Source organism: Patagioenas fasciata, chromosome 1 (assembly GCF_037038585.1).
Source record: "Patagioenas fasciata isolate bPatFas1 chromosome 1, bPatFas1.hap1, whole genome shotgun sequence".
Lineage (NCBI taxonomy): Eukaryota > Metazoa > Chordata > Aves > Columbiformes > Columbidae > Patagioenas > Patagioenas fasciata.
The window spans coordinates 2,324,262-2,339,130 of record NC_092520.1 but is presented as its reverse complement, the minus strand read 5'-3'; the positions used below and the strand labels follow the sequence as shown (position 1 = coordinate 2,339,130).

Genomic DNA, 14,869 nt, shown 5'->3' with positions numbered 1-14,869 from the left:
AGTTATTTATTTCAACTCCGAGCACAAGCAATCTCTGAAATAAAACTTTTCAGCTTCAGCTATCAGAGTCTTTTAATGGTTTAATCTTCAGATTATAAATCCTTGAAAGGTAAAAAGCCAATTGGGCCGTCTGGTAGAAAATCCCACAGAATATATTTAGAAAAGACTCTCGGCTGCTGCTTTGGAATGAATTTAAAATCTGGTCTAGAAAGACTGGAGAAGCCAAGAGATTGCAAAAATGGATTTATTGCTGAATATTACCACGTGGGACTTGATCTGCTGGGGCTCCCTGGAGCCATCAATTCATCTGCTCTAATTTAATTTAATTTAAATATCTAAACCTGAGCTACGTCGCTACAGAATTATGGCACAATAGGCATCCTTAGGGAATTCTGTCCTAAATTTGGGCTCTAACACGGGTGAAGTGACTGTTTGGAGGTGCCCGTAAACCAAATTTCAGGAGGTGAATCCAAACTTAAGAGCTCAGGGCATCATTTCTAAGTATAAACCAAAGCAAAATACACAGAAAATGCCAATAAATTGGATCAAGGTCTTGCCAAGAGTCCTTTAAAAAGCAGCAGCTCTTTCGTCTAGACGGGGAAACTAAAAATGAGTGGAAATAGAGCGATGCACCAAGGTTTTAAGCCAAAATAAAACACAGCCAAGGTTCAGCACAGATCACGTTTGCTTGAAGACCAAGTCACCTTAAATAACTTTTCACCCAATATGAGGACACAGCGATTGTAAAACATGGAAATAAAGCATTTTTAGCCGAGAGTACACACCTGCTAAGTAGAAAAGCACCTCGCCAAACTGGATATTGGGTATTTTTCAGATCCAAAGTGCATCTGGATGAATCCACCACGGCGCTTACCTTGTTTGTTGTTGAAAGTCCCAGATGGGTGAGTCTGTATTTTCTACTATCGAAGTGGTTATTGGAGCGTCTGTGCCAGCGACGGCGAACGAGACGCAGCTACTGGGGGCTGTGACTTCACGGTCCGTCAAAGGACTCCCTACAATTATACAGAATTAAACCTAGATGTTATTAATCATTTAAAACAATAAATCGGAAGGCAGTTGAGCAATTTCAAAGAGAGAATTAACAAAGAGGTGGCCGAGGTGAAGTGCACAGCACCTGATGTGTTTTTAAAGAGCTTAATTCACTTTGAACAGATTAATTTCCAGATTGCAACTTGAAGGAAAACCCAAAAGGCTCCAAAAACCTGCAAATTCACCAAGCGGGTTCTGTTGTTGCACAACAAGAACCAAACGGCGCCTGCTAGGAAGGAACGTTTTTGTACCTTAAAGTGAATTTAGAAGCAAAGGGCGATTCTTTGGTGACCCCCAGCATAGTGATTAGGCAGCAAACTGCAATTTTGGTGGCTCTGCAGGGTGGGAAATGCTGTGTCAGGCCTGGGTGAGCTCAGATTACTCTGTCCTTACACTGCCCTTCCACACCGCTGCGGCTGGTGGGCCCCAGATAGCACAAATAAACCGGCTTTACAACCGGATTATACGCTAAAAATGCTCATTTGCAAGAGTCTTTTGAGATGTGAGCATCCCAGGGTTGCGTTACTAAGATAACGCTTAACTTCAGAATTCAGCTGTCATCTGTAAGAGTGAACATTATTTCTATTTTGGAGTTAATTAATAGCGATACGCTGAGTAGTTTAAGCTCCTGTGCTTACACAACGACACGATGCTCTCGGGGTTGCAACGGTACAAAACTCATCGCATTCATTTGCTGTGCCGGAGTAAGTTTAAAGGTTGGTTTTTAAATTGCTCCATGTAGCGGCTGTTACGGACAAATTCCATAAAATAACATAAAGAAACAAAGAAAGAAAAAACAGGGGCGTGGGGGTACCTTTTAAACTCAGATGCATTGCTCTTTCCACAAGGATATTGACAGCAACCGTGTTTTCCAGAAATATCACGTCGTCTTCTTGTGGTTTGTCACCGGTGATTTCTGGACTCACGACATCCAGTTTTTGACTCGGATTTTCAGGGATTTTCAGGCTCGGCTCAGGGGATTTCTCTGTGCTTTCCTCTTCAGTGTTGCTGTATTCCTCAGCACAGGGAATTCTGCTGGGCGGAGTGGCAGGAGTGGAAGAAAGAACGATGTGAACCCGCACGGCCGCTCCTGCGAGGTCGGCAGCGTTGCATCTGAACAGCGGATAAACCCCTGCGAGAGAGTTCACAATAAAAACAGCTCAACAAGCCAAAGAGAAACTCTGATTTTGGCAAACAGCTGGTACAGTTCATTGGGGTAAAGATCTCACATCAGACCGGCAGAACGCGTTTTAATTTTCAATGTAATTTCTATGTAAGGCATCGCTCAGCGTGATGGTAGAAGTGTCAGCTTGTAAAGGTTAAAAACAAGTGACAAATCCCCCAAATTGGGTGCACCCTCACTTTCCCACTGACAGCTCAGATTATGATTTTAAAGCACCTCAACTTCCTGAGAGTCCTGGCCTCTGAAAAATTTTGTCTACGTGTAAGGAGAACACAACGTATTCACAGCATAAAAATTTGGTGTAACTCTTGTTCCTCAAAAGAAGAGCAAATGACCTGTCATGAATCTCCCTGCAAGCTGGTGGCTGATTGGATTCCATTCCACATCTTCAATCCTGGGGGCAGTTTTGGGCCCCTCACACCAAGAAAGGCCTTGAGGTGCTGGAGCGAGTTGAGAGAAGGGAACGGAGCTGGTGAGGGGCTGGAGCACAAGTGTGATGGGAGCGGCTGAGGGACCTGGGGGGTTCAGCTGGAGAACAGGAGCTGAGGGGAGACCTTCTGATCTCTGAACTGCCTGAAAGGAGCTTGGAGCCAGGGGGGTCGGGCTCTGCTCCCCAGGAACAAGCGCCAGGAGCAGAGGAAACGGCCTCAAGTTGCGCCAGGGGAGGTTGAGGTTGGATGTGGGGAACAATTTCTTCCCCAAAGGGCTGTGGGGCATTGGAACAGGCTGCCCAGGGCAGTGCTGGAGTCACCATCCCTGGAGGGCTGGACAGACGGACATGAGGTTCTCAGGGACATGGGGCAGGGACAGGGGTGGGGGGATGGTCAGACTTGATGATCTTCAGCATATTTTCCAACCAAAATGATTCTTTGCAGATAACAGAAGCCCAAGTAATTGAATAAAGCAGCAGTTTCCACGACCTCCGCGCTCAACATCCTTGAGAGACATTACTCTTGTTGCTTCTCACTCTGAGTAACTCTGAAGAAACATTCCCCCTCAATCCATGTAGGCTAATTGCTCTCCCTATTAGTGATCATTACCACCAATTTGTCATCCATTTAAACTTGCTAAGGTTTCAATTCTGGAACGCAAGCATTTTAATCTTATCTTCAGCGCAAGGAGGAGTTGAGTGTGTGTTGCATACAGGACAAAACAAAGCTGTAAATATTTTGCTTGGAGTGACTCGAGAAGTAACCAAATTAAAAAGAATTAATGAAGAGGAATGAAACACGGTGATTTTTTTTAGGAACTTACCACTAACACTAAGTGTTGTCCTTGAGCTCTCTGCTAATGCCGCCAGGTCGACGTAGGCAGATCCGATCAGACGATCTGTATCGAGCGGTCTTTCCACGTCATTTTCTTTCCCATACGCCCACCACACCTGGATTTCTAATTTCTCCTCCCTGAAGAACCACAGCAGCCCCTGGCTCCTTCTGAGCGTCACCCTGTTCGCTTTCTTAAAGCTCACCGTGACGTTCTCAGCGTCCTCGCTCAGTTTTGGCCTCCTGAGCAAAGTCCGCGTGGCTTCTCGATTATACAGCTTGTACCTGAGGTAGCAATAAGTGTTTTTATTCAGGTTCGTCTGGCCTGCGAGCAGGACGCAGTGAACCGGCAGCCAGACTCTTGGCGTTGAGATGGTGACAGTGGCTGGGCTGTCACTCTGCTCCCATTCCTCACTGTCTTCATGGTCTTCGCCGCTCCATCCTAAAAGCTTCGCGGCCTCCAAAACGCGTTCTCTGTCGTCCTGATGAGTAAAGGTGACAGAAAGTTCCAGGCCCCCCACAACGGCCTGCGTGACGTTGGTGCAGTGCGAGGGTGTTAAATCTTCAGACAGGGTCACCGGGTACCAGCCTGTAATACCTTCAGGAGAAATAAAATCATAATTAGACTTAAAAAACATCTGTGAAGAGTTTTCTGCTCTCTGGTCATTAATCAAGGGCCAGTGCTTGAAGTGTTTATTTCTTGTGAAAGATGGGAATTTGTCCAATCATTTCTAATCTGAAAAGCAGCAAATTGTTAGACCTCAGAACACCTCGGTGGTAGTTCTGATCCTAAAGGTGTTTTACTTTCTATTTCATTAATGACACTCATTTCATAACAAAATTATAACCTGTGAATCTCCAATTACACAATTAGGCTTTTTTGTTGTTGTTTTTTCTTCCTCTCTTGTAATTAAAAATAAACCCAAAGCTTCATGGTGGAGAAAACCAGCACTAGACTGAGATTAAAGCAGAAATAACCAAGAAGATAATGCAAATGTTTTAATCGCGAGACAGTATCATCACAAACTAACACTGGATGGAGTGGATATTTTACATTTAGTTAAAACAAAGGTCAATTAATTTGCTTTCTGACTTATCTAAGCCTTTGTTTGTAGCTTTGAGGTCTCAAAAGCAAAAACTGAATGCTGTTACTCTACTAAGGGACAAAATAAATGGCACTGAATAAAATATTAAGGAGGTGAACATATATTCAGTTACTATACACTTGACACCCTGAAAACTGACGTTCAAATATCAACGCTAAGATGAGTTTTTTAATACAGAATTTTTAATGATGGTTTGTGCAATGCCGGAGAGAATTTTGATTTAAAAAATTAAACCCCCCAAAATGGGAAAGAAAATTGGTTTTGGCAATTATTATAGCATTTACCCAAAATATCAGCAACATAAGGCTGCGGTAATTACCTGATCTCCTTCTCAGCAGGTCTCTGGTTGGAATGGTGACTGTCCCAAGAAGATAATCTCTTGATGTCCGAGCTGTCAGCGTCTCCGTGGCTGGAAAACAAATCAATTTGCAAATATACCCAAATGGAATTAAGATTTCAAAGTGACGCAGACAGTATCTCCTTTGAAAGCAAGCTGTGTTGCCTCAACTGCAAATAGCTCGGCTGTCGTGATGAAAACGCTTTTAACCCATTAATAAAAGGACAAAAATTAAAACAAGTAGCCCAGTATGTACAAGATGAAGATTCAGGAGAAACAAGGGTGTGAACCAAACCTGTCTGGAGGCATTGCCAGCGCACATTCATTATTTTATCCACCACCACCCAACGAGGAGAAACTTTTAGGGAGTATTTCCATAGATGAAAATTAAGTAACGAGTGGGGAGCGAGTGGTCTGTTACCCCAACAAACACCACTCGCAACTTTTCTCCCCCAGGAGTAAAAAAACCAAACAAGCTATGTCTTTTTTAGGCTAATTTTATTCCTAAAATAATTCTCCAACATGTTATGTTGTAAATGAATCCTGCCTGTCATAAGATCATCGGGGGATTTTCGGCTCTCATTTCTCTGAACCCCCATTACCTCGTTCATGAGGCGGAGGTAATTAAGCACACACAAAGGCAGGTTGCTCCAGCATTATGTTAATTGCATTATCTTTTCATTTTAAAGGTGATCTTAATCACCTAGTATCTCAGAAACCTCAACTCTTTGCACAAGGGGAACAGTAGCTCCCAAAAGCTTCTCTGAAGATAGTTTAGGTAATTATATCTATTATCAGCTGCAAAGAATAATCTTCTAAATCGAGAATTCAGAGGACTGAACTATTCTGTAACAGCATTGAGCTAGTGGAATAATTTGTCCTCACCTGACTTGGTGCTCTGATGGTAAATGGAGAAGATGATATCGGCCGATTGCAAAAGTTCTCCCAGACAAGAGGCTTCTCCGCTGCTTCTCTGAACGATGAGGTTACAAAGAAACTCGACGTGATGCTCGAACTCTGGGCAGAACGTCCGAGCCACAGCTCGTGTGCTGCGTCTCTGCGTCTCGGGCAGGAAGGAGAGGTGCACGGAGACGTAAGCGTTGACTCCCACACCCGCGTAGTACTGGACCGAAGGGTTCTTTTGTGCCACTGCTCTTTAAAAAGGAAACAAGAAAGAGAATTAATATAACATACAAGGAATCAACGCAATTCAAGCAAGTCTTCACGGTGAAAAATGAGGCAAAACAGTGAATACTGGAAGATAAAACTGATGTTTTATCAGGATTTGAGACCAAAGTGCCTGAGAGACTATGCAGCACCTCGAAAAATATCCCACCCTGTAGAAGGAGCTGTAGGAAAACTTCCCAGATTTAACCTGCTCTAGAAGAAAGCAAAAGGCCAAGCCAAATCATTTTGGCAGACGAATATGGACGAGAGAAAGGAGGTGAAAAGAGCAGATGGAATTATTTGCAAGTAAGAGACCCAGGTATTTTACAGGTTGTACACCTGAAGAGTCTGAGGTCATTGCACTTTCTTATCTTCTCCAAGCACCACATGATAATAATCCTCACCTTGCAGAATCTACTTGAATTAAGCTGGATCAGCAGCTCAGCAACCCTGAGAAAGGGTGAGTGAGTGCTGCTCTAGAATAACAGAATTAATTTGCATGGAAAAAACCTTTAAGATCATCGAGTCCAACCATTCCCCCACCCCTGGCACTGCCCCATGTCCCTGAGAACCTCATCTCCGTCTGTTCAACCCTCCAGGGATGGTGACAGGTGAAATCCCAGAATCCCAGAATGTCAGGGGTTGGAAGGGACCTGGAAAGCTCATGCAGTGCAATCCCCCCATGGAGCAGGAACACCCAGCTGAGGTTCCACAGGAAGGTGTCCAGGCGGGTTTGAATGTCTGCAGAGAAGGAGACTCCACAACCTCCCTGGGCAGCCTGGGCCAGGCTCTGTCACCCTCACCAGGAACAAGTTTCTTCTCATATTTAACTGGAACCTCCTGTGTTCCAGTTTGTACCCATTACCCCTTGTCCTATCACTGGTTGTCACCGAGAAGAGCCTGGCTCCATCCTCCTGACACTCACCCTTTCTATATCTGTAAACATGAATGAGGTCACCCCTCAGTCTCCTCTTCTCCAGCTCCAGAGCCCCAGCTCCCTCAGCCTTTCCTCACACGGGAGATGCTCCACTCCCTTCAGCATCTTGGTGGCTGCGCTGGACTCTCTGCAGCAGTTCCCTGTCCTTCTGGAACTGAGGGGCCACAACTGGACACAATATTCCAGGGCTGGTCTCCCCAGGGCAGAGCAGAGGGGCAGGAGAACCTCTCTGACCTACTGACCACCCCCTTCTAACCCACCCCAGGTACCATTGGCCTTCCTGGCCACAAGGGCCCAGTGCTGGCTCACGCTCACCCTGCAGTCCCCAGGTCCCTTTCCCCTACACTGCTCTCTAATAGGTCATTCTCCAACCTATCCTGGAATTTACTCCCTCTCTTCAAGCCTCTTCTATTTTAATCCTTGAAAATCAGACAATGGAATGAAATTCAGGTGGTACCTGCTGCACATAGAGCAGCTGCCTTCTGGTGAAAAAGGACATGTTTCATTTACCAGTTAAGTTTACTGAAGTTTCCACAGTGAAATTAAATTAAAACAAAATCTCAGCTCACTTTCAAATAGCATGACTAACACCAAGATCCAGCACCCATTTTATACCAGCCAATTTTTATACCAGCCTTTGGTGTAGAAAAGTGTGGAAATGCAGACAAAACGTGCCCTTGTGGCCTCGAGCCTCTGCAGAACAAACGCTGCCACACCGTACTGCAGCTTAAGGGACAAAAATAACCGCTGACGTTCTTTATCGAGGTGTTTTGACTTCTGATAAGAACGCAGTTTGAATCTCAGTCTCTGCGGATGGAAACTTGGCCGGTTACAACCACGTCTCCGCCTGCTGCCTCCAGATAAAGCTATTTTAAGAGAAAGATCTTCTTTTTGAATGAGGTTTTACCTCGCTGCCGCTTGCAAACCAGCTGCTCTGTGGATCTGCACGGAAAGAGAAACAGTTCGAGCGGTTCTTCCTGCCGCTGCTTTCATGGATCGTTGGTATCTCACACTCACATCAAGCAAACCTGGATTCAATGAAAGAAAGAAACACTCAGCTTTTTACAGTTACATCCAATAAAATCAGTACTGGGTTATAAATCTTAACAGAAAGCTTACTGTATTAATACAAAAAGATATGAAATCCACTGAGGTTGACTGTGCGAGGTTCTGTACTTCAGCTGGAAGTTGTGGCCCAATACAGCAGGCGCAAAATGGAATTTTAAGGATCGCGTCCTGCACGCAACCTCCTGATAGACAGATCGGGTGATCTTAATGGGAAATGGGTCCTGGTGGACAGCAGGGTGAGCATGAGCCAGCACTGGGCCCTTGTGGCCAGGAAGGCCAATGGTACCTGGGGTGGGTTAGAAGGGGGTGGTCAGTAGGTCAGAGAGGTTCTCCTGCCCCTCTGCTCTGCCCTGGGGAGACCACCCCTGGAATATTGTGTCCAGTTGTGGCCCCTCAGTTCCAGAAGGACAGGGAACTGCTGCAGAGAGTCCAGCGCAGCCACCAAGATGCTGAAAGGAGTGGAGCATCTCCTGTGTGAGGAAAGGTTGAGGGAGCTGGGGCTCTGGAGCTGGAGAAGAGGAGACTGAGGGGTGACTCATTCATGGTTACAGATATAGAAAGGGGGAGTGTCAGGAGGATGGAGCCAGGCTCTTCTTGGTGACAACCAGTGACAGGACAAGGGGTAATGGGCACAAACTGGAACACAGGAGGTTCCACTTAAATGTGAGAAGAAACTTGTTCCTGGTGAGGGTGTCAGAGCCTGGCCCAGGCTGCCCAGGGAGGTTGTGGAGTCTCCTTCTCTGCAGACATTCAAACCCGCCTGGACACCTTCCTGTGGAACCTCAGCTGGGTGTTCCTGCTCCATGGGGGGATTGCACTGGATGAGCTTTCCAGGTCCCTTCAACCCCTGACATTCTGGGATTGTGTGAAATTTACGGCCTGGTAAAACAAGGAGCGGCTGTTTAACCCGACCATGCCCTCGAGTGTGTGTTCATTGTCATAGTTCTAAAACATCCTGCTGAGGCATTTCAACACATCTTTTCTTTTTATAGTGACAAAATCTTCCAAGAGACACATTTTCTGCTGCTGCACACGACTAACTTATTACAAAATAATTGAAGTGTACTGAACTGCGTTTTTGATGGCTATTTACCAAGAAGCTGCCTCAGATTTCCTCAGTGGCCTTCTCAGAGATTATATTTGTATTATTTGAAACAACCACAGCAGAACAGAAATATTTCTCTGCTCGTATCACGTATCATAAATGGCCCTTCTTTAAATCTCCCATTCCCTGCCTTACACGGGAAGCTTAACTAAAGACTGTGGCTTATTTGGCAACTAAGTGCGGTCTCAGTGGCACCAGAGGAGGTTGAGGTTGGATGTGGGGAACAATTTCTTCCCCAAAGGGCTGTGGGGCATTGGAACAGGCTGCCCAGGGCAGTGCTGGAGTCACCATCCCTGGAGAGTTGGACAGACGGACATGAGGTTCTCAGGACATGGGGCAGTGCCAGGGGTGGGAGAACGGTTGGACTCGATGACCTTAAGGGTCTATTCCAACCAGTTCCATGATTAAGCAGCTAAATATGCAGGGAGGGCTTTTTAAAACTTGCTAAGAGTTTTATGTTGCTCATGTTTAACCCTTGATTCTTCACTAGACACGGTTAAAGCTGGGAGGAAAAACATTAATGGATGACGTTGGTCGCCAACACAAATATGTGGGTTTATTTCCCTTGGCAGCAAATACACAGACTTTCATTTCTACGCACCAAGTGAAAACGCACAAACCTTCCTTACCAGAAGACCGCAGATGAAATTCCTCTGGGGAATCAGCCCTGGGAACCAAAGGAAGATTGAAAGTCTGGATCCCTATTTCTTCGCGCTGCTGCATGGTGACCATGGCACACAGGCGTGACAGAGGCAGCGTCCCTTTGGCAACCAGCTGGTCTCTGACATTTGGGTAATAATACCTCGGGAGACACAAAGAAGCAGCATCAGTCATGTTGTTTTGATTATTGAAAAGCGATCATTATTTCTCCCAAGAAATACATAAGTCAACTTTAATTTGTGTGTCTTCAAACACAGCTAAGGGATAAACCCAGTGAGTGCTCACACGGATGATGCTACAAACATGTTTTTGCACTAGTCCTAGCAAGTCAACTAGCAGAAGCTCTACTAAACTTCAGCAGAAGCTCTACTAAACTCCAGCAGTAGCTCTACTAAACCCTAGCAGAAGCTCTACTAAACTCCAGCAGAAGCTCTACTAAAAATTGGCACCCCAAAGGAAAGCAAGAGAAGGATCTAGCACCAAATATTCCTCCCTCTCCATTCCCATTAATAAATAAAACCGCTACTTGCGGAACAGATTTGTGATACCAGTTTGTGGGTGTAAAAAAATGACTCTAGACCATTTCTTATTATGCTCCTTGGCTTCAGGCTCATCCTAAAGTGAGTTTTGGCATCGTGTTTAATGAACAACCAGGAGAACGGAAGCCACTGGGTTTGCAGCAGTGCTGTAGAGCTACAGATCTGTGTTTCCCTTCCCATTTTGGGACAAATCCTGAACATTAATTGACTGTTTGAGTCTTGAGCCTGAATAGTACCCCCAAAATCTCAGAATATTACACTTAGCGGTTTCTACTTTTTTCCCCCCACGCTTCTAGGAGTAATTGAAGATGCCGAGAGCATCTTAGCAAGAACTTTCTTGATTTAGAATCTGGCAGTATCTGATGTTCCTAATTACAAGGAGCTGTTGGCAAGTTTTTTCCATTTTGAATATTGCACAAACTGGTAAGATGGTGTTTACAGAATTCTTACAAGATTTCTGGCTCAGTAATTCGCTCCTTTCACCCAAAACAGCCTCAGTTTATCAGCCACTACCAGTGAGTGGTCAGGGCAAGATTAAACCGAAGCTCAAGTGTCCTCAGGAAACTGAATTGAAACCCAGTTTTGAAATTCCAGATGCTAAGAACTGAACGTAAACTCAGCCAGCACGTAATAATTCTCATGTGAACGTATAGATTTTCAACAGCTTCGTTTGTTTACTACGGAATGAACACATAAGTGCTATAATTATGCTGTAATAAAACTACCTGTCCTCATGGTCTCTGCTTTCTGTTCCTAGTAATTAGTTTCAGTTGCCAAAGAAACCACAATTTGAACTTCGAAATATTTTCTAGGATATTCTTTTGTACTCAGTGATTTGTATTAGGGGGAAAAAACCCCTCAAAACAAGGATATTATACTGCCAGGGTGCTATTAACATTTAGATGTGCCAAGGATTTAAACACTACTTTAGATAATGAAGTGGAGGAAAGCAAACTAAGACCACACGCTTTCTAGAGAAGGTGTAAGAAGAAAAAGAGTCATTAGCACCCTTGCGGGGGAAAAAAGCTCACTTGTCTTAAATGCAATCTGAAATGCAGATATTCATCACCAAATGTTGACGAGCTCACCATTTTTTCACTTATTATTTAATATCCATCCCACAGGGAGAGTTTTGTCAATCCCAGACGTGTTTCTATCTGTATTGCTGTGATATCTACAAACAAATAGGGTGTTATTCTTTACCTGCACCAGACTTCAAACTGGATTCCTCCTCCAGCCCCTCCTGGTGCTGTAAACGCACCGACCAGGAGCCTCTGGATTGGGACGTCAGCAGGAACCACCAAAGAATGATGATGCTCATCGTTAAAGACGGGATCAGGGACACACAACGTGGTCGCTGTGCGAAACGGCTTCAATTCGACACCTGCAAATCAAGCAGAATTGGTTAAAAATGGTTGGATTTGGGAGTTTTAAGCTTTTTCTATTTGTAATCCTTCAGGAGGAAGGACCCAGGGACGATAAGTTGAAGTAATCAAATAAATCCTCCCGCCACAAAGCTTGATTTTCTGTGTTTCGCTTCACAAATCTTTTACAAACTGCTGTTAAATGTGGCTGGAACCTGATGAAGTCCCCAGAAGTTGCTATGGAATGAATTACTGTTATTTCTCAGAGAAAATAAGTATTAGTGATTCAAAACAAAGTCAACACTGAGTCCTTTTCTACAAGTGCAATTTAAATGCTCCTTTATAACCCTAATAATCTAAACCAGGCGAGTCTTCTCGCGCTGTATCCGTGAAAATGAGCGCCTTGAAAAGCTTATGGATGCAAAGCTCTCTTGGAATTTAACTGTACACAATGTTAATATTCCCTGCGAATCTGTTCTTGCACCTTTGCAGGAGGAGTTGGTGAAGCCCTCCAGGATCTTTAACAAAAAAGCACCATGTGAAGAGATTCAGAATTAGGTCTCTCTCTTTTTTTCAAAGAATCCCAGAATGTCAGGGGTTGAAGGGACCTGGAAAGCTCATCCAGTGCAATCCCCCCATGGAGCAGGAACACCCAGCTGAGGTTCCACAGGAAGGGGTCCAGGCGGGTTTGAATGTCTGCAGAGAAGGAGACTCCACAACCTCCCTGGGCAGCCTGGGCCAGGCTCTGACACCCTCACCCCAAACAAGTTTCTTCTCAAATTTAAATGGAACCTCCTGTGTTCCAGTTTGTACCCATTACCCCTTGTCCTATCACTGGTTGTCACCGAGAAGAGCCTGGCTCCATCCTCCTGACACTCCCCCTTTCTATATCTGTAAACACGAATGAGTCCCCCCTCAGTGTCCTCTTCTCCAGCTCCAGAGCCCCAGCTCCCTCAGCCTTTCCTCACACGGGAGATGCTCCACTCCCTTCAGCATCTTGGTGGCTGCGCTGGACTCTCTCCAGCAGTTCCCTGTCCTTCTGGAACTGAGGGGCCACAACTGGACACAATATTCCAGGGGTGGTCTCCCCAGGGCAGAGCAGAGGGGCAGGAGAACCTCTCTGACCTACTGACCACCCCCTTCTAACCCACCCCAGGTACCATTGGCCTTCCTGGCCACAAGGGCCCAGTGCTGGCTCATGCTCACCCTGCTGGCCCCAGGACCCCCAGCTCCCTTTCCCCTACACTGCTCTCCAACAGCTCCTTCCCCAACTTACACTGGAACCTGGGGTTGTTCCTACCCACATCCAACTGCCACCTGCCCCAGTCAAGCAGGTTTTTAATTTACCGACACAGTTGTACGCAGATATTCTGAGAAAAACAAGTGTTGGCTGCACAACGGAAGCTCAGAGAAATACAAATCCTCTTATTGAAGCAAAGTGAATATTACTAAATAATAGTTAACTAAAGCAATGCTCTAAGTAGGGATGGATTATTAAAAAAACGTTACCATCCTCACGCAATTCAGTTCCCTGCAGCGCATCACAACCAGGCTCTTGAACCGGGAAATAATACTGGACGTAGCAGTCGGCCTCTCCCCAAACAGTGGACTGCAAGGGAGTGAGTCCTTTCACGCTCTCCACCTGGATCTCAAACACGTGCTCCATCAGCTCTTCCCCTTCCTGGGCAAACTGCTAAAAAACCAAAGAAAATCCACATGGAAAGGATGATTTTTTAAGAAACTGTAGAGAATCATTGAATCATTTTGGCTGGAAAGACCTTTAAGATCATCGAGTCCAACCATTAAACCAACACGGCCAAGTCCACCATGAAACCACGTCCCTAAAAACCCCATCTCCGCGTCTTTTCAACCCCTCCAAGGGCGGTGACTCCACCACACAGCCTGTTCCAATGTGTAAAAGACAATTAGGAACATGAGATTTTAAGAAGCCCAAGATGATGGACTCAGAACCACTCTCTGCTATTTTCTTCCTGAAGTTCACAGCAACATCGAAAACCTGAAAGCAATTTTTCTTCTTCTCCACAGAAGCCAAAAACCACAGCACTATAAAGCACGAAAGTTCCTTTTATCCAACACAAAACCTGTATGGTGCAGAATAAGGCTGTGAGAATTAAGATTTCCTAGAATCTGATTTATTTTTACCGCACTTGTCATGTAGATAGAAGCCATGGGTATAAAAGGGCAATAGTGTCAAGACTGCTGAGAGAAAGCTGCTAAGAAAAGAGTCCAAACAACATAATTCTGCATAGAACGTGATCGTTGATTACAAAATAAGCTACAGCATCCAAAGAGATTCAGGATCACTGGTCTGTTAATGAACCCACTGCTAAAACCCTTTTCACGTGTCCCTAACAGCAAAAATGGGAATTTTGTGGGCAATACCGTTGCGGTTTTCATAGGAGGAGGGTCCAGAGAGTGCAAAGGGCGCTTTGTGATGGGAGGTACCGCTCCTTCTTCGCTTTTCAGCCTTTGAAGCGTCACTATTTGATCAGCCGAGCCCATGGCCAGAATGACCCTCAGGCTTCCGCTTGTGTTGCCAGTGAAAAGGTCTATGACGGGCATGTAGCTGTCCACGGCGACCACCGGGTACTGGGCTCGGAGAAGCAGGTGGGAAATCTTTGGATCTCTAGAAAAGATGAAAAGAATGAGACAAAAATGCTCCAGTATGAGAATGAGCCACCTGAATACAAACACGATCACGCAGAGCTCACTTAGATGGGATTATCGACGCGGTTACAAATGAATTTATCTCCACTCTTCCAAAATTTGGCTTGAGTCTTAATTACATGAGGCTTCACAAAGCACAGATCCATGGGAAAGGTTATTTCCAACAGAGAAAGCCCAGCTTGCCAAAATCTAACATGGCCTTAGCTAAACCCAGCCTAGAGATCCATTAGTGAGGTGACAAACTGGAACAAGACCCCTATTAATATCCTGGAGCTATATTATATTTTTATGAAGCAGTTATGGGCATTTGGGGATGGACTTGGGCAGGAAAAAATAAGAGGAATAGGGACAGTCTCCCAAAGAAATGTAAAAACCTCTGAACTTGGAAGATTTATGCAAGTAA

At 45.1% G+C, this 14,869-nt stretch overlaps 1 protein-coding gene across 1 annotated transcript in view; it reads right to left on the bottom strand.

The window, feature by feature from the left end:
- The window catches only part of C2CD3 (C2 domain containing 3 centriole elongation regulator), a 47,963-nt gene that overhangs the window by 15,989 nt on the left and 17,105 nt on the right, over positions 1–14,869 (bottom strand). Inside the window, exons 16-25 of the mRNA XM_071803625.1 lie at positions 14,182–14,425; positions 13,288–13,471; positions 11,618–11,798; positions 9,845–10,017; positions 7,950–8,070; positions 5,824–6,092; positions 4,921–5,010; positions 3,488–4,093; positions 1,865–2,182; positions 875–1,013 (exon numbers count right to left, since the gene is read on the bottom strand). Of these exons, the coding sequence (XP_071659726.1) occupies positions 875–1,013; positions 1,865–2,182; positions 3,488–4,093; positions 4,921–5,010; positions 5,824–6,092; positions 7,950–8,070; positions 9,845–10,017; positions 11,618–11,798; positions 13,288–13,471; positions 14,182–14,425 (2,325 nt within the window). The remainder of the gene's footprint in view (positions 1–874; positions 1,014–1,864; positions 2,183–3,487; positions 4,094–4,920; positions 5,011–5,823; positions 6,093–7,949; positions 8,071–9,844; positions 10,018–11,617; positions 11,799–13,287; positions 13,472–14,181; positions 14,426–14,869) is intronic.